Here is a 27066-nt window from a genome sequence, read left to right on the forward strand (position 1 = left end):
TGCCTTCTTCAAAGAGGCGACATACAGCGGGCGAAGAGGTAGCAAAGGGAAGTAGTTGTTTGGAAACCGGGCTTCAAAGCAGTAGACAGTCAACAGGTGAGTCATAACTGAAATATCCAGTTTTCTATATTTTATCTCCATTAAAGTATATGTTTGTAGTAGTTTCTAGTTATTCTGTTTGTGTGTTTGGGTATACAATATTATATAGTGTGACAACATCGAGAGGAGGCATGGGGACAATATGGTGGATGTTGGAGTGCCCTGTTTTAGAAAACTGATCCTCTGTCTCTCAAAATGCCACAAATCAGGTCCCTGAACAGCAGGATACAGATTTCAAACTTAGGTCATCAGTATGGGAGGTAATCAGTCCGTCATCAGCTATCTAAAGCATACTGTTTCTACTGGGGCTGTTGTTTTATTCAAAAAATCAAGTTTGAACAAATTCAAATACATAATTTGTGTGAACTAATTTGAAATGGTGGAGTCGACATTGTTCGGTTCATTCGCAGTGCCTCCGCTGCCTCATTCGAGTAACAAGCTAACGTTACTGTAAAGCAGTTGCATTACAAAGTCGGCAAACAGCCTTTTATCCAAGATCCCTAAAAGGACTGTACACTCTTTTTGTCTCGTTTGCTATTGACTGCAAGTACTTCTGTAAGTCCTGGCAGTTAAATCATCTTCCAACTGGTTTTTGGAAGTAATGACTGGAGAGTAATTCTCTGCTACTACTAAATTTTAATTTAACACGGACCGGAGCATAAACCTAAAACAACAAACAGGTAAATTGCCCTCCTCTCTAGCTTTCAACTTGACTTGTCCAGTTGATGGCTTGTAACAGTGAAGCACACGAGGAACAACTTCAAAAACAGAAGTTGTAACACTCTTATAATATATAACCCTGCGCTACAGGTGCAGCTCTCCCCACCTTGAACTCAAAATACTACCACTGAACTTGCTTTAGGCTGTACTACTATATGTTACGTCTTCCAAAAATTTCCCCTTACACGATCAAAGCTAGCAGCAGAATGCAAGCGGATTTTGTTTTATATTTTTTTGATGGTGCAGAGATTCATTGGTGAGTTTAAGACCAGAGTATACTTGAAACAAACTAGCTCGTCTGACCATGGCTAAAGGCAAAGGTTGCTGCTAACCAGCTCTCGTGAAAAATACACGTGTTTCTTCATTGTGCGTGTAACCGACGAACGAATTTGTCCCTCCAGCTGATCCAACCTAGCATTTACCAAAGGCAAAGGTGTTCATAGCTGCAAATCCGCCATTATTGAGAGGGGCAAGACATGATCAATCATACGAATGGGGATAACAGCACAAAATTTGTACATATGAAAAATGCTACTCAATTGCTGCATGAATGTCCCGATTGATGTTTCGGAAAGTAACACAAACTGTGGGACTCAGTCCGCCTAAATTCGGAGGAAACATGGGAACATGTGGGGACAGCCGGTATGTGATCATCCAACTAGAACTATGATTGAACGCCGTTAGTCTCTTCACTGCCATTTTCGGCAATATTTGAAGAAGTGGCTTGATTAGTGATTGATATGAATTTTGTTCTTTCCCATTAAGATGTAACCTGTTATCTAATCACTACTTTTGCAAGTATGACATGCTGAATCCATGCATTCCCAAGGGGATGTATAAATGTTGTCTTTCTCCACATCTAGTTTCACATTTCTAAACAGAAACAGGTGGTGCTTGTACCCAGCACCGGGCAAGGTACTCTATGTGACTACTTCTCATAACAGTTCCAAAAATAGAGTGGGAAAGGGGTTAAATATAGTTCAAGTCATTTTATTTTGGATTTGACGACTCTGTTAAAGTGCACGGTTACTTCTGGGTTGTGAGAGTGGTGTACAGTTGCCCCGGCTGCTGAATACGACCTGAGAAGCAGTAGCTCTGCACATTAAGGCAGTAATAGGAGAATAGAAAACTATCTTGATGACGCTGTATGTGAAACGAGTATTCTTGTATCGAGGTTTGGATATTCAAAATTTTGCATGCATTACAAGATACTTTCTTTCTACATTCTCCGGGTCGCGTTATTCACTACCAAATACTTCAATTTGGTTGCAGAAAATGTCAAAAAGAGTGCAACAGGTGGTTTAAAAGGCAGCTGGCAAACTGAACCGTTGCTGACCTTTTAAACAGTGTGGTCGCATGGTCAAAAGATGGTCATCAGTTAATCGTCCCCAATTACTCTGATATGCCCCCTGGGTGCCGAAGGCAGCACGTACAGAGTAAATTCTGCTGCTGTACACATTTCTGGACTCAAGAAACTGAGGAGCACGTGTCCAACAGTGAGAAGTTTCACACAAGAGTCCACAAAGGAGTGAGGGGCAAAAAGCTGAGGGGAGATGGGGGTATGGGGTAGGGGTGGGGGGGGGATTGGAGGGGGGGTGGGGGATAGGGGTCCTCGCCGGCATTTATCCCCTTCCCTGAGGCACTTTGCATAGCGTTGGCCCTGCAGCAATGCCGAAGCCATCTGTGGGAGGGTTCTCTCAGCAGAGGCCACGTAAAACAAGACGTGTGCTGTGGTTTGACCTTTCACTGCCCTAACTATAATATTATCATTAGATGAGTGTTCAGATTGCACTTTTCCCTGCGGTGAGATTCAGTGTCCATATGACAAGGCGATGAGTGAAAACCTCTTGTGGCTATATGTATCCCTGTTATCCAAGTGTGGTCAAACCATAGTCAAGACTATTTCTGTACTGAAAGAACTGAAGCCTTTGTTGAGGTTATTTCCACTTCTCATCACACCACGTCTATTGAAAAGTATTGTGAAATTGCACGATTGAGAAAAAAAATCATATACCTATAGACTTTTTAGACTACCAGTCCCTCCTTTTTTTAGGGTTACAGCACAGCCTAATTAAACTGGCTTCCCACAGGAAACCCCAGGCAACATGTACACCAGAATGATGCTGTAATAGTCTAAGGTCTTTAGGAAGTGGCACCGCTACAAGTTAGCGCAGTGTCAAGGATTTGCTAAACTTTGTGGTTGAAATTACAGCGCAAATCTCTGAAGCATTTAATGCAGCCAGGGATTATATACAACTATCTGTCAATACTAAAGGCCGAGCAGCTGGCACTAATTGAGGGAAAAGAATTATGGGTAGTAGCTGGCACAGTGTACATCTCTGGCTTGTTGCTTGCCAATACTCATTCCAACGGTGCCACAATGAGGCTCAGGGGTAGTAAAATACTCTGGTTTTCAGGTGTCACTCAGCAGTTCAAAGACTGCTGTTGTTAATCTGAGAAATGCAAACTAGGTCAGAAATCAATCTATTAAAAAAAGAAAGAGAAGAAAAAAACATGTAGGTGTAACAGGAAAGAGTAAATATGCATATAAATACACTGATGTTGTGAATCTATTATTTCATATATCTCATTTTAATTAAATATCATTACTCTTTGCCTGCAATACCTGGTAAGATAAAAACATATCTGACTTTATGTCTCAACTTCACTGCGGTTTGACTTATGTCCATAAAAATTCCGCTGACAAATTGGATTAAGTTGCACTATGAAACTACAGTATGACCAGGCTATTACTATATTTGTTATCTGCTATATATATATATATACATATATATGGTGAAAAAAGGGCAGATTTAAATTCATTTAGCATTAGCTTAGCTTTTAAACTTCACTTTCAAGCAAGCTGACGACTAAAAGGTTTCCTTGTCTATAACCTTTTCTTCATTTTTTTTCAAATAGGGCTATATAGACCAGAAGTTCAGACATAATTTGCCTCAAACAAATCACCTTATTTGGACTCGGATAATAGGAAGATTATCTTTCCAATCCATAATATCTCACAGTGGATAGAGCTACAGCATGACTGATACTGGATTTCTAAGATGGGTATCGATATTCAGCAGTTAAAAAACCTGATAAAAATATCTGATATTAATTTTTTTCAAACAACACATAACTAAAAACAAGCATGTTTGATAAGGATTCCTTAAATTTGGTTATAACTGAGCGGTGACTAAGATTTTACTGAACACAAAAAGCAAATTATAACAGCAAATTTACAGAAAAATAACCCAACACAAACACACACACATAAACAAATTTAAGCTAATATAAAAAAAATGAGTCATACATATAAAAATGTGGCCTATAAACATAAAAAATTTAATATAATCACACAAAACCATAATAAACATTAAATTTACTAGTGTGTGATGTGGGAACATTTAATACAGTTTTTAACCAATAAAATAGCCTTTCACCTATTTTATATTTATGTATGAATCTCTCCTTTATTTATCAGCACTCTCGTTAATTATTCAACAACAAACACTCCGGCGTTCTGTGATAAGATAGGGCCTAATAAGCCCTAAATGAGCTGCATCCTCAAATCCATATTTGTTAGAGGCCTTTCTTATTACAGATAAGCTGTGCCATCAAATGTATAAAAAAAAACCCAACAAAACTACTCAATGTTTACAAAATGAGTTACAAGCTTAACCAAAGTACAAATGTACAAATATAAATTTATTATACTCTGTTTGAAACACAGTTGTACAGAATTAGAGGAGAATCGAAATAATTCAGGTAGTTTACAATAATCTGCTGCATAAAAAAGACACAGATGTTCACTGATATTGCACTGCTGTTGAAAGGATAGTGGTGATTTTCTGTATTTCTCTTGTTGTCATCAAATCTCATGAGCGGAGCCAAAACAAACAATTAATTAATCTACTTATAAGTGTTGTGTGTGTGTGTGTGTATCCAAAGCCTGATGTATCTTACTCCTCTGTGCCGTAAGACCTCCGTTTGTGTCTAAAAAACATTAAAAACACATCAATTAGCCACATCGCTGCACTGGGTGACATTTTCCTTCATCACTAAGATTACGGTCGAATTTACAGTGTAGCATGAGGTTGTGATATGTAGCACAAACAAGCTAGCCAAGCATCTGCCGTACAAGGAACTTCTCTCCTGAGACTTAAAACGCTGTTAAAAGTCTTTGGAGCCATGTCTAAACAAACTACAGTAGTAATTGCCTTCAGGGGACAAGGTGTGACTAACTGACGTGTTTTTTTTTTAGTTTTTGGACAACAATGAAGGTCTACAGCACAGAGGAATAAGATATATCAGGCTTTGGATACATACACAATACTTATAAGTAGATCAATTCATTGTTTTTTTGGTTCTGATACAGAAAAATGCCAGTCTTATCCTTTATTTTTTCATAAAAATAAAAAAAGGTGTCTGTGTTTTTACAGCTCTAAAGGCTTGAGCAGAGCCTCGGCTTCCTCGTCTGTACGAGGGATGTCAGTTAGGTGTTGTAGAAACGGTCGTCCATGGAAACAGGTCCGGTTGTTCTCATCAAGCTGCTGTTCCATCCGCTGAAGCGTCTCCTGCACATCCTCTCTGGATAAATGTGAGGGCAGCTGCCGGGCCAGTCGAACCGCTTCACCCTGTCAAGAAAAAGTCACATAGCACACATTAAATTAAACAAAGAAAATAACCTAACATACTTTATCAGATGCAGTTTGTTTTTTTTTTCTCATCCCTGAATTCATAGCGTGTCTCACTTGTAGGTAGTTTGTGACTTTAAGTGGCCGGCACTCATGCACGGTGCTGGCCTTCCTGTGAAGAACTGCAGTCAGGATCTCCCTGAGGTCCTCCACGCCGAGGAAAGGCACGCAGTCTGCCATAGCTGTCACTTCCAGATGTCTCTCGGCTGACGTGAGACCTGGCCAAAACAAGCAGAAAACAAGGATTCATATACTCCAGACGCTACTACTATCTCCAGGAAAGAATAATAAATAAATATTGTGGTTTACGGCCGGACTGATGACCAAGTCAAACAAGCGAAGGGCCAAATGGAGTGTTAAATGACTAATAGAAGCCCCAGCAGACTGAAAGGAAGTTGTCTTGTAGGGTGGAAGAATGATAGCTTCTCATTTCATGAGGAAATACTGGAAATCATGCACAATTTATATTTCTGATACATGACTTTGGATGAAAAATGAACCAAAAAGCCCTGGAGAGTCAGAGACAGTTATAATATTTCTGTGCTGGCTCTGTTGTCTGTGCGAGACTGCAAAGTCTAGTGCATGTGCTATTAAATATTTATGTAGAGAGCAACAACTGTCAGTAAGAAATGTCATTATTTTACAGCATATTTAACTGCATACAGAAATTTGCTGCCTCGCTTGTGAGAAATCTATCAATTTTAAATATGAATAGTCACAATAACCGTCACGAAGCTGTAGATATTCAGCAGACTGTGCAATGAAACCATCTTATATACGCCTCTACCTCCAGTCTCATGCACACCCACCGAGGCTGGCAGTGCCAAATGAAAATTCCTTGAATTTCTTAAAGGGCAACCATTCTCATCACCTGCACACTGGGGTACAAACCTACTGTGAGACCACGCTGTCGGGCAGAGAGCCAATGTCAACTGAGGTGAACCATTCCAGTAACAAAAACAACCAACATTCACAGGACACTGTATACCCTTTACTAGCGAACGGAGGAATAATGTCATAATAATGATGGAAGAAATCTGGCAAAAACAAGTTTAACTGCTTTATTTTTTTTTACATGATGCTTATAATTACATTTACCTTTGTTTTTGACTTAGTTTCTTACAGTAAATATATGGTTAAATTACACTAATGTCATTTATCTGTTAAATATTTAAACCGCAAATAGGATCTTCCTAAAATACGAAGCTTATTGGATATAAATAACACATTTTGTATAAACAACTGATGTTTTTTTTATTTTTTTTTTTTCAATTATATTCACTTTACTAAGTCTAACTGGTTATTTAAAGCAACCAGTTTATTGTTTAATATGAATAAATGTGTTAATTATTTAAATGTGTGTTTGGTTCACTGATAACTTTAATGCTTGAACATGTGTGCAAATAAAAGTGTTGTGGTCAATTTGGATGTATTTGCCAAAATTTTCTTATCATATTGAAATATTGATAAACTTTTCTTAATCTTCTATGATTTTTTTTTTTTTAAATTACATTTGTTTGGTTTTATATCACAAGATTCTACAAAATCTGTAATTTCTGTGTCATCATTCATTGTTTTTTTGAAAGAATGAGTATATTTTGTCTTATCCACAACTAATCCGACACACAGAAAACTGTCAGAAATAATTGACTATAATCCATTTTTCCGGGACTGTATGTTTGACATTTCTCAGTGACTTGTGAACTATGACATTAATGATGGCAAACGGCTCCAACGTTTGTGAAATAAAACTGAACGATCCGTGAGACCTTTAAACAGCGTGACTCAGAAACATGAGAAAGGTTTGTTTTCTTACTGGTCCGTTATACTCCAGTACCCACAGTACCAGTTTAAAGGTTCGTATGTTTAGTGGTTTTGTTGTCGGGTTTTAAAAGGGCGAGCTGCATAATTAGCTGGTGAATGTTCGATTAATCGCGCACACGTTGGACTGTCTCGTACAGAATTAAATTAAAAATAACACTTTATGTATAAATACCTGGAGTGAGTCTGATTTTAAACCCGTTAGCCACGATTCTGGGATCAGAGATGAACGTCGTTCCGTTCAGATCAGGGTTTTGTTTCTTCATGTTGCACAAAGCCTCGACATACTCGGCTCCCCCGAGACTCCTACAAGACAGAGACAAGATGTAAAACATACAACAACAGACTTTAGATATGAGCAGTTGTAACAAAGTACATTTACTCAAGTAATTAACTTGAGTATTTCCATTTTCTACTACTTATACTTCAATACAATTAAGAAGGAAATATTGTACTTTTGACTCCAGTTTTCAGATTAACATTTGACATAAAAAGCATTTGATGAGATTATAATAAAACAACAAATTGTCTTGTGAGTTCTTGTATAAAATCAGTGTGTAGTTGTGTCTCCTTGTCGTGTTGTTAGCAATTCCACCAAAGACACATTTACCCTCTAAACATCTCACATGGTTTCATTTCAGTAACTGTACAAATGATCCATTATTTAACCAAGAAAAACAAAGATGAGAGAAAATAACTTTGCTTTTTCTTCTTTTCTGTCCCATCAGATTTATCTTATGACCCTTTGGAGGGGCCCGAAACCTAGATTGGCAACCACTGGACTAACCTGTATATAAAAGTAGCTCCACCTCGAGCAGCTACAACAGTAAAATGCTGCTTATGCATTAATGCATCAGTATTAATTATGTAATTTATTATATGTTTTATATCAGTCACAGCAAAACTTTTACCTTTAATACTTTAAGTAAATTTAGCTGATAACACTTCTTTACTCTGGTAAAATTTTAAATTAAGTACTTTTACTTGTAATGAGGTATTTAACCCTGTTGTATTGGTACTTTTACTTAAGTAAAGAAGGGTTATAAGGGTTTCCAAGGGTTAGGATTTGTTTTTCTTGGTAATGGTGTCTATTAGATACTCTTAAGTATCTAAAGAAATTGGATGAGTGTGCAGTTTCCCACAAGGAAAACAACTGACAACATTGGAATTTAGCTAGAGAGAAGTGAGTGATACTTTACCCATCTGTTAACTGTATAGGGTTCTGCAGACTCACTGCTGGAAGTATATTATTCTCTAGAAGTCTCTTAAACAACAAGGCTTCCTCCACTCGAAATGGGTTTAACAACATGAGCCTCTGACCACATAAAATGACCCAGGCGCTCTGAGAGGCCAGCCGGTTTACAAGACGGAGGCCCCGCGGTGCTGCGCTGCTCTGGGATGAGAGGCGCTGAAGCTGCAGCCGAAGGGCAGCCACGCTGCAGGGGAGGGGCTGTGAGGGTTTAGGCGCAGGGTTCCTCATCTTCTTCTGGGGCTGAGCGGAGAAGAGCTCGTCCAGCAGCTGCTGGTTGGAGAGCGGGGCCTTGCGTTTCTGGCCCTGCGCGTGGCCTCTCGGGGTGCTCGCGCTCGTCTCTCTGGGACCTTCGGCGGAGGCCAACTTGGTCTTGTGGTTGTGGTGTTCCAGGTGTTTTTTTGCTTTCTCCTCATACCTGCGAGAGTTCAACCAAGTCTTTAACCAGCAGTGACAAACTTCTTTCTTTATTATTAAACTTATTCCGAGCTGACATCCCAACAAGCAGGCAAAACACGTCTAGACATCCAGGATATCTGAAATGTCGTTGTAAGTTTTATAAACGTCTATAAAAGTTACTTATAACCATTGTTTAAACAGCATTTAAATGACTACATACAGTTAGAACCTGCTTCACATTCAAATAGTCAATGAAACACTAATATGCAACCAAATATGTCCAGTTTTAGCCTGAACGTCCAAACATCTTTTGACCTGCAAATCACCAAATCAATTCTTACTGGGATGTTTATCATTATTAACATTAATAACCAGCCCAAATGCTTTAATTGCCTGATAAGTGATTCAAGCTTTAACTTGTTTTATATACAGCTGCTCTGCTCTGTGTAACAGCTGCTGAGCTGCCATCTGTTGTTGTCTACTACAGTACACATACTACAGGAGTAGTATGTTCTAAGAATTTAGATACCGAGTATCACCTTCCCACTGTACATACTGAGAACATGATATTGAATTTTATATATATATATATATATATATGTATATATAAATATATAGGGTGCTTTCCTGAGCAATATAGGTATTTGCCAAGTCATGTTTCCATGCATCTTCATATGTTAAGCATTAAGGCTTAACATAGCACCCCATTATTCAAATAACCTGTTTCGTGAACTGTGTAATTCCTAGAAGTGGTACACCACTGAACGGTGGCGGTGAAAGAAGCCAAGTACTGTACTTACCACGTCTTATTTCATGTTAAAGACAGCAGTACGGCAAGGCGGGATTCTAAACAGATGGCTTTTTCCATACACTCTTCCATACCTTATATAAGGCCCCAAGTACTGCTGATACACATTTTCCAACCTTGCAATTACTTTAAATTGGTTTGCAGTAATCTAACATAATTAGGTTGAAGCGCTTTCAGTGCAGTATAATGGTGTTATTCCACGGCTGGAGAACAGAAGATTTCTGTACAAACAGAAAAGTTTGTACTTTCTGTTATTGATGCGTTTTCGTGCACCCGGAGCTTTTTATAAGTTATTAATGACTACGAGACAAGATTTGGTCTTTTTTCAGAGTTGGTTTTGATCCAACAGACTGAATAAAAAGGTAAAGAGTTGCTCACAGTTTGTCCGCTGAGCCTGGAGACACGACACAATCACTACTCCCTTTATAATAGACACTAAATAGTTTAATCAATAGTGAACGAGAGATTTTAGACACTCGCTACTCATCATCATTTTGTGTCATCACTGTCAGCGGTGGAGTTGTAAAACGGCCATTTTTTGAATCTATAAAACGCAGCCCACTGCATTGCATACATGCCGTGGACGCTCCTTTTTTAATTTCATTGGGGAATTTTTGAGGGAACTAAATACTGTACTCAGATAAAACAGTTAATATGTAGTAAACAGAAAGCAGTGGTGGAGAACATTTACTCAAGTACAATTTTGAGGTACTTTACTGATACTCGACTACAACCAAGAGGCAAATATTGCATTTAAATAAATGTAATGGAGTACTTTTTTACTCCATTACATTTATTTGACAGCTTTAGTTATTAATTCTCAGATTAACATTTGACATAAAAAGCATTTGGTAATAGTTTAAAGATGAAAGAAGTGTTTTAATGACCTTTTTGTCTCGTGAGCTCTTAATTTCAGTGTGTAGTTGTGTCTCCTTGTCATGTTTCCTCTCTAAACATCTCACACGGTTTCATTACAATTTAACTTTTATTTTTTAATAAAACTTTTTAATTATCCAATATTTCACCAAAAAAAAAGATGAGAGACAAGAACATACTTTTTCTACAGCAGTGTGTTGCTGCTACTATGACAAAAAATATATTTGCTCAGTTTCTTGTTATAATGAGAAACTTTTCTAATTTTAACAAGAAACTTTTCATGTTGTGTTATAAGCTATTTCATGTTATTCTGAGATATTTTATTGTTATTACTAGATACCAGATTATTCAGTAAAAGTCATTATAACATGAAATAATCTTGTAATAACATGAAAACGATTGTGGTGTTTTTATGTCATACATTATCGTATCTCACGACCCCTCAGATTTAACTTGTGACTCTTTGGAGGGGCCGGTGCCCTAGTTTGGGAACCACTGGATTAAACTGTATATAAAGTAGATGAAACCAGCTCCACTTTGAGCAGCCACAACAGTAAAATGCTGCTTACGCACTGATGCATCAGTATTAATCATGTAAAATATCATAATATATTGTACTGTATATTGAATATATTAGTCGCAGGGGCAGATATTCTGCAGAACAAGTACCTGACTTGTAATAAAGTATTATAATACTGTTGTACTTGTACTTTAGTAAAGCATTTGAGTACTTCTTCCACCACTGATAAGCAGTGACAGACACAACCAATAACCAGATATTCTAGCAGCAGTCTGCATTCATCTGATCACCTCGTTTTTCTGTTTTGTTGTTTTTTTTTTTGTTTTTTGTTTTAAATGACTCCATCTCTGTCTTACCTTCATTAATGTAAATCCTTTGACTCTGAGGGGAGCAAGGGGTCAAACACAAATGCTCATTACCTCCATCTGTTCTGTGCCAAATCTGTTTGGCACAGAACTCAAATCTGTTCTTGACTAGCCAACTATGTGTCACTCCTCCAACCAGTTATGAAGTAAGTGTAGGTGAGATTTTTTAAAAATGAACAAAGAGACTTGTGAGAACCTGGAAACAAGACATTTACCTTTCAGTTGATATTAAAAGTAAATGGTGAGATCTCTAATTAAAATCATTATAATCACATCTGTGTTCAGGGATTATTGAAATTGTGGGAAGTTTAACAGACAGTGAACCACAAACGTGAGACATGTGAATTCTCTGGATGAGATGGCATCCTCAGGAAATAGACGACACTTCATCATTAGTGATACCTTTTTCACTGTGGAAAATGTTGTCTACCTATCCCGCTATTAGGAACAGTTGTCTGGAAATTAGAAACACAGCTCGTATCAACAAAATTTCCAGGCTGGGGCTTTTCACATGCAAATGACAGGTCAAACCTCCTCCTTCTCTCTCTGCCTTGCAAATAACAAGAAATGGAAACAACTGCTTGGAAAGGTGAAGGTCTGGAAACTCACTTCTTACGGTCTTCCTCCCTCAGATTTTTCCATCTCTCGTGAACGGCGACGCTGATATCCTGCAGGCTGGCTGTGGGTTTCTCCCTGAGGACCTCTGCTCTGACCTCCTTCTCGTAGAGGGCGGCGGGAGACAGCGGTGCCCTCATGACTCGGTTGCTGATCAGGTCGTAGGCCGTCAGAGCGGCCCGCTTTTCCGTTATGACGTTGAACACCTTTTTGTTTGAGCTGCTCTTGATCTCATCCGTGTCTGAGTGATTGTGCTTTGAGGGTTGATGGATTTCGACGGGTCGAAGGGGTTCTCCTGACACGGGGTCCGTCAGAGCCGTCCCCCTGCTCCAGTCCTCAGCTGATAGACCGTCTTTACTTGTGTCTGCGTCTAACACGCCGTTGTCCTCGCAACTCTCGGGGGATTTGCTTCCTGTATTAGCCGTTTCATCGTCATAAAGAGAAAAGTTAGACTCGAGCCCATCTGGGATCTGGTTGACGATCCAGTCCTCCGCTATAGAGGATGAGGAGCTTCCGTTGGAGGTCTGACTGTTCAGTGGAACATCGGTGCTCCCGGCTGTGGAAAGAGCCGCGTCGCAGCGTTCGGGTGCATCTTCGAGGACGTCACCGCCGCGGTCGTCGGGCGTGACATCCCTCTCCACGCTAGTCTCGTCGCCCGGTTGTGAAGCATCGGTCTGCAGAGGACTAGATGGTGAAGATGTTTCATGGCTGAGCTGCTTCCCCGGTGGGGGGTCGCTACTGGGCCGAAAGCCATACAGAGAAACTAGTAAAGCCTCTACTGCAGTCAGCACAGCCTCCTAAATGTCACACACACACACATGACAGATGGAAAATATTTTTATTAATAAAAAAAGGATAGGTTCACATTTTTCCAAATCCGTCTTAAAATAACAATCAGGTGTCCATATGAACACTGAAATCCTCGCTGTAATCATCCCTCCTCTTCATACCGACCATTAAGAGATTCCCTCCAAATGAGCTTTGGGGGACAAAATCCAGAGTCCTCGTTTTGTGCAAAAATGTTCTCAAAAGTTTATCTGAATCATTTATACGACTTCAGCTGCCTGCGTTAGTCAAATAAAGTGAAGCTTGTTAGTGCAAAAATTCCCTTTTTTGGTTCCTTGTTGAGTTGCAGTGGAGGGATAAAAGCAAAAAGAAGGAATTTTCTGCTAAAAACACTTTGTCAGATAGTCTTGATTTGACTCATAAACTCATAAAATCTTCAGATAAAATTCTGATGAACTTCTGCAAAAAAAATACATTTTGCACGGAAGGACGACTGTGAATCACTCATATTGAATACACATTAGGAAGGGATCTCTTAATGGCCAATAGCTCTTACAGCAAGAAAAACTTGACTACTGTACTTGAAAAACTGTAAATCTATCCTTTAACATCTTGTAGTCTAGTGTTTTTAATTAGTTCCCCGATGAAAAGAAAAAGTTGGACGGTGCTTGAAAACACCGCTGTCGAAGAGCTCAATAACACGTCTGAACAATAGATTGTGACCACATGTTCAACTGATCAAGCTTGAGTTTCACAACTACCTTGTTATGAAGGAGAACCTGGGTCTTGTCTGGTGTCAGGTTGACGTCCACCGAGGAAGGCGAAACAACGATTTTAAGCATGAGGGTGGGATATCGATTTCGGTCGTCGGGATACTGAGCGTTGTAGTGCTGACGCAACAGCTGATGATCCGTCCGACCGCGATAACGAGGAAACATAAAAGAAAAGAACGGCATAAGATACAATAAAAAAATATTCATTATATAAACATTTTTATCCAGAATGACTTTACCTTCATTATATCTTTTTGGTGGACAGGCCTGTTGTTGACGAATATGAATGTTTTGTCAGGTGTCGACGTGCTTGTAGAAGAGTAATCTGCTCCAGGCTTCGGAAAAAAACCGTCTAGAAAAATCTGAATAAAAACATAAAATAAATGTCAATATTAACAATCCGACACAAGACAAGCAGACAGTAGATGTCATACAAAAAAAATACAGTGAGGAAAATATCACACTGCATAACAAACAACAGCTGTAATAAGGGAATGAATTTGGCTGAGATGCCTATGCAAACATTTTCATACCGACATGCTCAGCAGCCGGCTGGCACGGATGGGGTAGAGGGGGTGGTGGGGTGGGCGGGGGGGGGGTGTGGGGGGGTGGGGGGGGAGGCGTAACTACACGTTTTAAAAACCTGGACATTACATAAACTTTGCCACCATTACATTTTCAATTAGGATGACACGGTTGATCCAGTCCACTGCCTGCACAGCTGGGAATGAAGCCATTAATTCTGATTGTGCACAAGCAAACAGGCACTTGGCAGCGGTCGCAGCATACCGCGCATACACTGCCGCGGCGTAATGAGGACGAGTAGTAGCTACATTTCCACTCGTTTCATCGACTCCCTTCATATTTTTTCGATGGCCTGGATTATCTTTGCAACTTTTTTCAGACAGTCATTTGAAACGAGAGAATCTACTAGCAGGCTTCACTATGAACACGGCCGACACAGGCTGGTGTTTTTCTATTAAAATTTGCGTCATATATTATGACCTTTCACCCAGAATCACCGCCTGAGGCAGATCTCATGAGCTGAAATTGATGACTCGACATAAAACCCAACAATTGTACTCAAAACTCCATTATGAATGTGAGCTTGTAAGAAATTATAGAAAGCTATTAATGTTCTACAGATTGCAGGCGGTGAGTAGCCATGCTTTTTTTTTTTTTTTTTTTTTTTTTCTCTCCACATGGCCTCGAGCTCACTATTAGCAGCAACGCACGCCAATGAAGTTAATAAATGAACTGCTGTTTCAGGTCGGGGCACATATGCTTCTCTCTATTTCTGCTCATTAGGGTCACTTTATGAGAGCACGAATGGCACCTCTGGCCCTGAAGGGCCGCGGCTATGTGTAGTCATGCTGCCAAAAATGAGTGTCACATTTTGTTCTGCAGAGGAATAGCTCTTGCAACTCTCCCTGAGCGAGGCCCCGGTGAAATTGTCAACCTGGCTCCCTTGATCACTAAGCTTTGGTCTTTGGGGACAAGGAGGAGAAAAAGTTCTCTTTCATTGCTACAGGGAGTAAGAGGGAAAGGTGAAAGGTTGTTCTCATAACCGGGCACCAAAGTGCAGCAGCAAAATAACAACAACAAAGAGGAAAATGAGAGAGAAACAGGGTGAAAAGGGCTGCTCCATATCTGTCAGACTAGATTAGTTGGGAGCCTGGCAGCAGGTACGAGCCACATGACACCTACCGTGACCAAGCAGAAAGTTACCGCTCAACAGTAATTCAATTACAATCAGCGCAGCAAAGCTTAGCTAACCAAAATCACTCACTCTTCATCAGGAAAGAACTCAAGAGAAAAGGGCAAGGGAATAGTTGGCCAGCCACCAACTGACCACATTTGCTGGCTTGAGACCAGGCGTTCATGATGAGGTTATTAGCTCACGGTCAAGTATAACGTGCGTGCTTTCATTTGCTCGGCAAAAAGTATCCATCTTAACGAGGCTTTTAATGCGGTACTGACGGTTAAATTAGACCTTTCGGAGACAAGTAAAACAAATAAGCTATCCGGCGAGACCGTGTCAGTTATTTCCAGTGCAAATTACATTATTACAAATATGTTTTTAAGTGCTTTTTTAGTGTCACTAAACGTCAGAGAAGCTGACCTCTAAAACTTTCCTGAAACGAGTCAAAAAAAATCTTTTTCAACCACAAATCAAAAAGATTCGATTTTTAACCGAAAACGAGACTAAAAGACGTGTGATTTAAAGTCGGTCTTGTTGACGGTGAGCTTTCTTTAAAGGGGGCGAGTGTGTTTCTTTTGAAGATAAACTGCTATATTGGCCCCATAATGAAGGGCAAAGGGGCATGGGAGCCACAGTATGAGAGCAAAGGAGTGGAAGGTGTGTGCACGAGGTGGAACGGGCAGCATGTGGCGGCGTGCCAGCTCGGCCCTGCTATGTGCCTGTGACGCTCATCCATCAGAGAGCAACGCGCTCCATGCAGTCTCTTCACATTCACTGCATCATTTGTTACGACGTTCAAAGGTGACTTTGTCCAGCTGAGCAACGGTCCATGTGAAACAATAAAAATAACAGTTGACCATGAAACCAGAAACCTGTAAACGCCGAGCCTTTATACTGTGATATAACACAGCTTTACATCGCCTTTAGTCAAGACGGGGGGAACTATTTCAAACTGACTTATCTAAAATGTGATATGATTTTTAAAAAAATGATACACACTCATGCATCTCTAGCAATGTTTGCACGCAAGAAAACAAAGAAAACTCTGATATTCGTTCCACAGATTTGCTGAATTTTCTCGTCTCTGCGTTTTTTTCCCCTTAACTAACCTCTGGTTGCTCCTGGCGATGGTGGCAAGGGAGCAGGTTGGCAACAGTACCGGGCCCCAGTGTAGCGAGGAGGGCGCTTCTGTGATCGACCACCTTGGCCTTCTGCCAAACCACCACCTGGAACAATATGACACCGGTCGACTTCCATGAGTCCACATCAGGCGAATCACACTGCATAAACACCTGTCAAGATAGAAACTGGGCCACCGGAGCCGCCAACATATCCGGAGCTCGTACATATTCTTTGTAAAGATATTCAGCCAGAGGAAGATGAAACTGTAGTGATACCAGCAATGTCCGGTTTAAAAGTTTATGGTTTATAAAATTCATTCTGAGGGCGCCATCGAGGATCTTTAATGGGGGATTTAAATTATAACAACTTCTTTATATATATATCTTATGATTTAAATCAGTGATGTGTGACAGAGTTTCAAGACTATAAGACAGCATGTAGAGCTGCAATGATTAGTCGATTAATAGATTAATCACCAGCTATTTTTATAATCAATTAATTGTTTTGGGTCGTTGTTTTTAGTCCAAATTCTGATTCCAGCTTCTCAAATGTGAATATTTTCTTGTTTCTTTAGTCTTTTATGACAGTAAACTGAATATCTTTGTGTTGTGGACAAAACAAGACATTTGATGACGTCATCTTGGACTGTGGGAAACAGTGATTGACATTTTTCACCATTTTCTGACATTTTATGGACAAAAAAAAAACTCATCGATCAATTGAGAAAAGATTAATTGAAAACCTAAAACTACAACAGGACATTCAGCTACTTAAGTCATGATTATTTTCCTTATAATGACTTTATACCATTTTGGAAATTATTACAATTCAAAAACATCCTCTTCAAACTTACCAGCGACGCCTGTGAAAAAAAAACCTGCTTTATTACCAGAAAAGATCATGTCAAGATCAGGAAATATTTTTTGATACAAAATATGTTGACACCCACGGGTCGGGCTTGTAGTTTGTGTCTCCCTGTGATTAGATCCCCTGGGTGTTGATTTCCCAAAGCATGCGCTCCGTTGCGGGGCATGTCTCAGCTATTAAATACGCAATTTGGCACATGTAAACGGATCACTCCTGTAAACAGTTCTCGAAGAAGCTGTGAAACACGACACAGGCCGAATAGCAGAGTTCGAGATAAAGGATAGGGGCAACTGAGTGCTGATTGTACAAAACGGCGGGGGGGGGGGGGGTGGGGGGAGGAAACTGATTTCTATGAAAGCTATATGGTGGTCGTGTGCCCCCTCCCTGACCCACGCCACCTACACGCCTCTGTGTACAAACTGGCTGCAGCCTGAAACTGAATCTGGGGGCTAAGTCCCACAGCTGTGTTCAGCAACTTACTCAGGCGTCATAATCAGCCAAATCCGAGTTCACAGTCAGCCATATTTGTGTTTGGGGCACCTGACAGTTATGCTTAGCTGTGGTTGGGAAAGAGCAAAAAAAAAAAAAAAAAAGGGGGATGGAAATGTCTAATTGCTAAATAATTCCGCTGTTGATTAATCTAATCTTATGTAATGGAACAAACTGACATAACTGGATTTTTTATTATGTGCCCCCGAAAGCATGCAACTCCTGTGTAACCCAGAGGGAGAAAAGAAACCAAATAAAAACAGTTTCAAAACGTATTTACAACCAAAATAACTGACTATTCATACCGAGAGCATTTAACCCCGATACGACTGATAATTAACGACCGGTGGTTAAGCTGATGATTAATCGTTCCAAATGTAGACAAATAAAATTGGACGTTGTGGAATATGAAACATAGCTTCGGTATGTGTGTTGTCAACTACCTCATGCAACAATCAACTAGTTATCTGACTGTTTTCCATTCTCTAATGGCCATTTTTATGATTTCTTTTTTATCTGAACTATTATTTTATGAACTTTTTTTTCAGACACTATAAATACAAAGTGTCAATGACGCAAGAGTCTAAACCTTAAAGTCTTAATGACGTAATGAAATGATACAAATAACTCTGTGCAGCCAACTTGGACACAAGTCAAGCATTTCATTCATTTAAGATAATATATAAAGTGAATTTACTCTGGTGTTGAATCATCTTTCTGTTTATACGCAGATTTCCTGATAGATTTTGGGTTTCATTGCTCCTTCGACAGCTGAAACCACGATGCAAATACAGAACAGTGTCTTTTTACCAGTAGCTCACAGCATATTATTCCAGTAGCATTGTGCACAGTGTAAACAGTCTCCTCCATTAACAGCACTGACCTTTACTATTTTCAGCTATTCATTTGCTAAATGATGATCTGAAGCTGTGCAGCACCTCTGTCTTGCAGTGATGTTGCAGACGGAGCAGCGTCATTACTTGACAGGCTACTGAATGTCGAAGGCTCACGTTTTTGGAAAAAGGTTTGTAGATCTTTGCATCCTTTATGGACATCAACAATTTATTATATTATAACTTAAACACAGAATTTATTCATGTTTTGATGCAAGCAAAGAATTTAAATCACTATTTGATCACTGCTTAGCTTTGTATTTTGTGTTTTTTTATGGTTTGTGGATATAAATTGACTTTGAGCTAACTCCAGTATGGTGCATCTTTTATGTTAAAAACTGTCCCAATAAATAAATACAACCAACCTTTTTAAAAAAAAAAGAGCAGGACGCCTCTAACTCACCTAAATGTCAAAACATCTGTTAAATATCAATCAACACCCTTTAATACCAGATGTTATCCTCAAAGTCAACATCTGTATGTGTGATAATTATCTATTCAGAGTTTTATTATGAAGAAGATGAAGAATAGAAACACAAAGCAGGAAAACCAGAGAAGTTTGAATGTTCTGAGAGCATCCATGTCATTCAACAGATTAAAACTGCATCAAATGCTTTTATAATTAGTTTTAACAAAAGTTATTCAAGTAGTAACTTATTTTAATAATATTTAGAAGTGTTTTATATTTTCTTTGCATCCAAAATGCACTGATGTGACTGAGGGCCACATGCACAATAATTAAAAGAGTCCTACAACTCATAATTACTTAAATAATTACATGTATTGTACATTTTAATGCATCCTTGTAAGAAATCTGGTTTCTTTAAAGAAGTGACAGTCTCACCGTCCGTCAGGTTAGTCCGTCCGTCCGCTCGCCTCAATAAAAGCTTTATAGTCGATGTGTTTATAGAAATGTTTCCACAAAGCCAAAATGATTATTTTTCCATTACACGTAACAATTTCATAGCTCACTGACTCGCATTCACACCGACAACGAACCAACAGGGAGGCTGGAGACAATTAGTGTCTTCAGAAAAGGGTGTTTGAATCATAATTTATCTGACAAAGCTTCTTCACACGTCTGACGGAGACGAAGAAGAAGAGAAGCGACGAAGACATTGGATTTCCAGACGCAGAAGTTACATTTCATAAGATTAAAAACGTCCGCAGAAATGTTTGCAATATTTCACAATATCATAAAAATGTGAGAGAAATATAGACGAGTGTGAAAAGTGATCTGTGCTCTTATTTGTTGGTATTTTACTCCTCTGACATGTTTTTTTCTCGTCATGCCTGAATGTCGATGAACACATTTACAATCCCACATTCAGACCATTTTTATTATCATGTACAAACAAACAAACACTCACTTTATATCAACATTAAACATAATGCAGCTCTACAATAAATCCAATCAAAGTTATCATGATTAGTTTGTAATTAATCTGTTTAAAAGACTTTTTGGAGGTTGTAGTTTGTGGTGCTGCTGTGTTCTAATATTTTGTTTACTATAATTCATATAAACGGGATGAACAATATCAATCAATATCAATATAAATATTAGAAACATCTCTAACCCGATACAGTTCCAAAACCTCTCAGAAACAGATTGATTATAAATTAAACATGATAACCTTCATGAAGGTGGAGATTTATTGCAGCTGTGACATCATACTGCATTAATATTAACAACTCATAAACTGTTAAGTGTTTGTATTTGCTGCTTGTGTTTCATAATGGTTGTTGTTGTTTTTATTTGTTATTCTATCTGGAGGACATATTTTTTAAACTAGTGCTGTATAAATATCATGTGTGATCCTCAAGAGCTTAATGACATTCAGACTCTCATCTGAAGACTAATGAGGACACCTAGTGGCTGCTGTTTGTAGTGAAATATATACTGAATATACTGTATGAACACGTTTAAAGTCCGTTATATAAAGTTTATTACTATTAAACTTCATAGACTCTGGAGGAGGGGTCGTTACATTGATCCATGTTTTATAATCTAATAAATTTAATCGTAGACGTGATTAAAAATCTTCCTTTTGAGTATCAAACACATGATAATGGCTTGAAAAGTGATTATTTCATCCTTATGTAAAGAACAGCTTGACTTATGGTTGAATTATCTTAAATTATATATTACAGAGCTGTAACAATCGATTAGTCAATCGATAGAAAGTTAATCGCCAACTATTTTGGTAAATCGAATAATTATTTTTATTCATTTTTAAAGAAGAAAACATCAAACTTCTCTGTTCCCAGATTCTCAAATCAATATGACACAATATGAATTCATATTTTCTTGTTTCTTTAGTTTCCTCTGATAGTAAACTGAACATTTTTGGATTGTTGACTGTTGGTTGGGACAAAACAAGACGTCTCTTTGGGCTTTGGGGAAACAGTGATCGACATTTTTCACCATTTTCTGACATTTTAAAGAAGTGATTCATCGAGAAAATAATCAACAGATTAATCTAATATATTAAAAAATATTAAAACGTCCACAGAAGCTTCTCACGCCAGCTGCATAGATTAAAATGAGAGTATCTGGTGTTGCTGTCTAGACATAATTTAGGAGAACAATAGTGTGACAAAGATGTATATTGAGACATATTTTATACATTTTGATAACTAAAAACTCCACATTAAGGTGCATGAAACTAAGCTGCCGTTCTTTGTGATGCACCAAACTATAAACGTTTTACAACCATCATTAAGGCCTACAGTGGTGAAAAGTTTGATGCTTATAAGATAGATTTTGGGTTGCAAATCATCACTTTATCACTAGTTGTTGCACTGGGTGATGAGTTGGTGGAAAAATAAAATATTGGACAGTTGTTAAGTGTAAATTATATTAATTAAATTTGCTGGAGAAACACCTCGGTTTCAATAACGCTACCCGACAGTCACACTAACTTCAGATCGTTCACCAGTGAGAGTTTTCACATGGTTACATGTGAAAAGGCCAGAGGAGCGACTGACCTTGTTGTGAGCGAGCGTGAGCCTCAGGTCAGGTTTTATAATGGCGTACGCCATCAGCAGGTCCTGCACTTTCTTCACTTCCTCCTTGCACTTCTTTGTGGAGGAATAGTACTGCCTCCTCACTGGAAGATTCTTGAAAAGCTTCAGTACGCTCACTGTTGTTCCTGGAAAACACACAAAGAACAGAGTTGTGCAACAGCTTCCTGTGACAAGACTGAAGGATGCAGGAAGACTAGATGTACATGAACACCATGAGGCCCAAACATAGATGGCTAGATGTGTAAACATCAATGATATGTGTATCATCGGGAATTATACGTAATCCCTTTAAGACTTGTCCATCAGCAAATACATTTGTCAGTTTAATGACTGACTTTTGGGGTAAAGATATTAATAAATAGAATAATCAAATCATGGAATAAATCATTAACTTCATAATTATGGCACAGAAGATAATAAAACATCCCTCAAAATACAAAAATATTAAACCTGTCAGCGACACAGCAACACATTTCCAATTCAGCAGAATGAAAAACCATCAAAACATTCATGAGTTGAACTTCAGCATCTCGTTCTGAGTCGGTTAACGATGCCTTGCCTTGACCTAAGTGAGACGGCTTCTGGGAGACGATGCCTCCTGTGCAGTTCAGTGTGTACTGGGTGCTGATGTCATCGTCCTCGGTCTTTGTAGTGACGGCCACCTGAAGAGAAACAGCACAACACGACATCCCAGTTTATTATTATTCCCAGTTTACTGGTTAGAAACTAGGGAATATGTACTGTATTACATGTATACTGTTAAAGAGACAAGGGTGTTGCTAACTGTAAAATACTAAATTATGAATATAAGCAGGAGCTCATATGCTTTTTTTCTATTGATAAGTGGACATTGACTCTGTTGAAGACTAATAAATGAAATAACCTCCAATTAGATTGCAAAATGTTGACAAAAAAATACAACATTTTCTAATTTTGCATACTCTCTAATGTTTTTTGTTGTAATAATAAAGTATTTTTGTTGATAGAGACATATGCAGTCCTCTAAATATGGATCCATGTCATCAATCAGGTTCAGTTTTCAACTTCCAAACAGATAAATACCAAACTTAAATACTGAAAAAGCAACATTATGAATTTCATAACACAACAATTACCTCGGCAACGGCGCAGACGGAGCCTAGCGCCTCTCCTCGGAAACCGTACGTCTCCAGTTGCTCCAGATCCTCGTGGCTGCAGATCTTTGAGGTGAAATGTCTCACGGCCATCACAGCCGTATCAGCAGCTTTGATTCCTTGGCCGTTGTCACGTACTTCTATCCGGTCCAAGCCGTAGTTCTCCTACAATGGGATATTAAAAGTCAGCCATGTCCTGTACATTGTCTGAGCTGTGAGAACAATACAACAACATGCTGCCACACCCTCCGTACTTAAGATTTACAGATTGTATTATGAAATACAACAAAAACTTATCACTCATAAATCATTATAGTTCTATAAATAAATATTTTTTTTTGTCCAGTAATTTAAACTCTGTACCAGTTTAACGTCAATGCTTGAAGCTCCAGCGTCCAGGGAGTTTTCCAGCAGTTCTTTCACAACGTTCACTACAGAAGTGATGACCTGCGAGCTGGACAGCAGCCGCACGGTGTCAGCAGACAGCTGCTTCATGATTCAAGACACCTGCTGAAGAAAACTGCCTCATATTAGTTTTATACTTATGAATGTTGTTAAGTCGGGACAACATCGTGATGTGAGGGTGGAGATGAAGAAGATGAAGATGTTAGTGAAATCTGTGAGATGATGTGGAGATCTTGCATATGACTGGACCCGTCAGCCTAATAATCTTTGTGCACATTTACGACTGTGTGCTCAAGGATCTCTCGTGGTTGCAGTGATTCACAGTTGTTGAAAAACCAGTTTTATAAACACGATTCATATCACCGTTGACTGCTGACTCCTTACTCCTCTTAACCGGCCGGCAGGGGCCACAAGTGATCAACAACTGCAGCAAAAGACATTTCCAGCAAACAGTTAGGCTAAAAACAAGTCTGTCACTCAAAAACTGACATCCGCAGATAAGTTTGATGTCATCTTGAACCAGATTCATTCCATACCCGATATATTATGATCCACTAAAGTTAGGCATGATATGAGATGAATAAATCCCTGTTTTTGTTTGCTTTGCTGCCGTCTTGACTGTGAGGGAGCCAGGAGGGACAACTGAGTGAGATAACTGAGACTGTACATGAACAAGAACAGCACAGCCTGTAAACATTATGTGAGGCAAACAAATCAGTTTAATTGTCCATCTGCAATAATAATAATTATTATTATGATGATGAGGACACAGATTCACAGTCTTCTTGCCACAAGTAACCATTTATTACTGTTAATCATAGAAATATTAGAGCTGCCATTAAGGATTCTTTTCATCATCGATTAATCTGTGCAACAGTTTCTTGATTAATCAATTAGTTGTTTGATGAATGGTGAAAAATCTCAATCACTGTTTTCAAAAGGTCAAAGCTGCAACTTAAAATGTCATGTTTTGTCCCGACCAACAGTCCACAACCAAAAGATATTCAGTTTCCTGTCATACAAGATCAAAAAAAGTACTCCAAATTGATTGATTGATTATCAAAGAACTAAACGATTAATAGTTGCAGTTCTAAACATCTTAAGTCAAGAGTTGAGGATGAAAACAATTACGCTAATAAATACGTGAACGTAACAAATAAAAGAGCTTCCAGGCAGTTATTTACTCGATTCATTGATTAGTTCTTTAGTCTATGAAATATCAGAAAATAGTGAAACATATTGATCACTGTTTCCCAAAGTCCAAGATGATGTCTTCAAATGTCTTGTTTATTCCAAAACCCAAAGAAATTCAGTTTACTATCATAGAAGACACAAGAAACTAGAACACAACCAATATATATCGCCTGACCGATATTATCAGCTGATATTGGCCTATAACAGATATATCGGTATCTGTGTATATGTTGTCTGATATGCACGATATTTTTTATTTTTAAGAGTTATATAGGCAGCGTTTTATGTATATTTGGTCCTTTTTCTTAATTCAAGTTTAATATATACATATGTTTTTTGTTCTGTGTGTTTTTCTTCATCATAGTTATTTATAATTATTAAATTCCCAGTGAAGTTTACTGTTTCAGTGCACTGATGTCATTTTATACAATAAAGTTTATTGTTAAACTGTAAATTATCATGCTTCCGTTACATATCTTTGTCACAAGTGTTTGATAACCACATTTGAGGGATCACTGCAAAATACTCGTTTCATAATGTGTGTGTGTATATATTCTGTTTATATGAGATTATCGTCAATGCATCGATATCAAAATATTTTCACTCCCTAATATCGATATCAGCCCCAAAAACCCAGCATCTGTCAGACATTTAAGAAGCTGGAGTCTGAGAATTTGGACTTTTTTTTCTTAAAAAATGACTCGAAATGATTATTCAATTATCAAAATAGTCTGCGATTAATTTAATAGTTGGCAACTAGTTGATTAATTGTTGCAGCTCTACTAAAATGTCTTGTTTTGTCCTGAACAACAGTCCACAACCAAAAGATATTCAGTTTACTGTCATTGAGGACTAAAAACACCAGAAAATATTCACATTTAAGAAGATGGAATCCGGGTTTTTTTAATGACTCCAAATGATTAATCGATTATCAAAATAATGGGCAAATAATTTCATAGTTGGCAACTAGTCGATTAATCGTTACAGCTCTAAACATCTTAATAAATAATTACAGTTAGAAGGCGATTAAACGTTAGAGCTCAAACTAACGTTAGCTAGCTGCTCTGCGGCTCGTTTAAAGCTGTTTGGACTCGCTAACTTACTGTTGAAAACATCATTTCTTGCACATTTACGTTAATGGTTACAAACTCATATTAAACTGAATATTAACGTCAATAACAAGATAAATAGTTGAATACTGACTTGCACAAGGACCATTCACTGTTGGATCTTCCATAAACAACAGACACGAGCCACACGGCGGAAATGACTCGATTCCCGCCCCCTCTACTAAACGCTGATTGGTCAGAAGTGACACGTGGGCGGGTTCAGAGGTATACACACTGAAGTTTACCCTGAGTTTGAGCTTGCAGGTGCAACTCGTTGTCAGGCTAATTAGAAATACACAGTGGTGGAAGAAGAGATTGGAAGATTTAATAGTCCGATAGAAAATAGTAAGACTTTCTTATTGGACCTGCTCATTCTGTACACTGTTATAATAATGAATATACTGTACATGCTGTAATTTAACCTTAATGGCATTGCAGAATATATTCAAGATAACTTTATTGTAATTTCTCAGTACTTGTATACATTGAAATTAAATTCCATTTCTCTCAGACCAAAAACAGTGCACTTGCAGAATAAACGATTTAAACAAAGTTAACTATTAAAAAATATAAGATTTCTAAATATATATATTGAGAAAGTTTCAGAAACTTAAGTAAATGAATTATATAAATGCACACAAGTACTCATTAGATTATTAATACTGAAGCATCAGTGTTAGAGCAGCATGTTACTGTTGTAGCTGCTGGAGGTGGAGCTAGTTTCAACTACTTTATATACAGTTAGCTAGTTTAGTCCAGTGGTTCCCAAACTAGGGGTTGGGCCCCTGCAAAGGGTCACCAGATAAATCTGAGGGGTCGTGAGTTGATGAATGGGAGAGAAAAGGAGAAAAAACAACATTTGCAGATTTTGGAGTTTTTGTCTCATCTCTGATTTTTGGTGAAATACTGGCTAATTTGAACATTTATTTAAATGAAACCATGTGAGAAGTTTAGAGGGAAAAATCACTGTGTGGTGGAGCTGTTAACAACTCATAGACATGTGAAATGTGACCCCGACTACACACTGCTTTCTATAAGACATCAAAAGCCAAAAAGGTTGGAAACCACTGGTTTCATTTTTAACGAAATGTTATTATATATAAAAGCTTGTTATATTATCCATTGTGTCAAATCTTCATCTGAAAAGTAACTAAAGCTGTCAAATAAATGTAGTGGAGTAGAAAGTACAATATTTTCCTCTGAAATGTAATGGAGTGGAAGTATAAAGTAGAATCACATGGAAATACTCAAGTAAAGTACCAGTACCTCAAAATCCTACTTAAGTACAGTACTTGAGTGAATATACTTACTTACTTTCCACCTCTGCTCTTTTGTAGAAGTTGTTGTCAGTGAGACTCAGCCTGACAAGTCAAAAAATGGGGCATAAAAACCTCCACAAC

At 38.3% G+C, this 27066-nt stretch overlaps 1 protein-coding gene across 3 annotated transcripts; it reads right to left on the bottom strand.

Annotated features, from left to right (window-relative positions):
• Positions 1-4503: 4503 nt before the first annotated feature.
• pms1 (PMS1 homolog 1, mismatch repair system component) lies at positions 4504-27062 on the bottom strand. Of its 3 annotated transcripts, none has more exons than XM_044364992.1 (13): positions 26977-27062; positions 23322-23468; positions 22941-23123; positions 22385-22487; positions 21787-21950; positions 16537-16653; positions 13965-14087; positions 13714-13854; positions 12161-12963; positions 8534-9001; positions 7510-7640; positions 5571-5731; positions 4504-5453 (listed from the first exon to the last, which is right to left on the bottom strand). In XM_044364992.1, exons 2-13 carry the CDS (start codon positions 23451-23453, stop codon positions 5253-5255), a joined length of 2727 nt encoding a protein of 908 aa, XP_044220927.1. In that variant the 5' UTR covers positions 23454-23468; positions 26977-27062; the 3' UTR covers positions 4504-5252. The 3 variants fall into 3 exon arrangements, with proteins under 3 accessions (XP_044220927.1, XP_044220925.1, XP_044220926.1); XM_044364990.1 differs by lacking the exon at positions 26977-27062 and adding an exon at positions 25761-25838 and having other exon boundaries at positions 23322-23465; XM_044364991.1 differs by lacking the exon at positions 26977-27062 and adding an exon at positions 25761-25838.
• Positions 27063-27066: the final 4 nt, after the last annotated feature.

The sequence above is a fragment of the Thunnus albacares genome, chromosome 11 (assembly GCF_914725855.1).
Source record: "Thunnus albacares chromosome 11, fThuAlb1.1, whole genome shotgun sequence".
Taxonomy (NCBI): Eukaryota; Metazoa; Chordata; class Actinopteri; order Scombriformes; family Scombridae; genus Thunnus; species Thunnus albacares.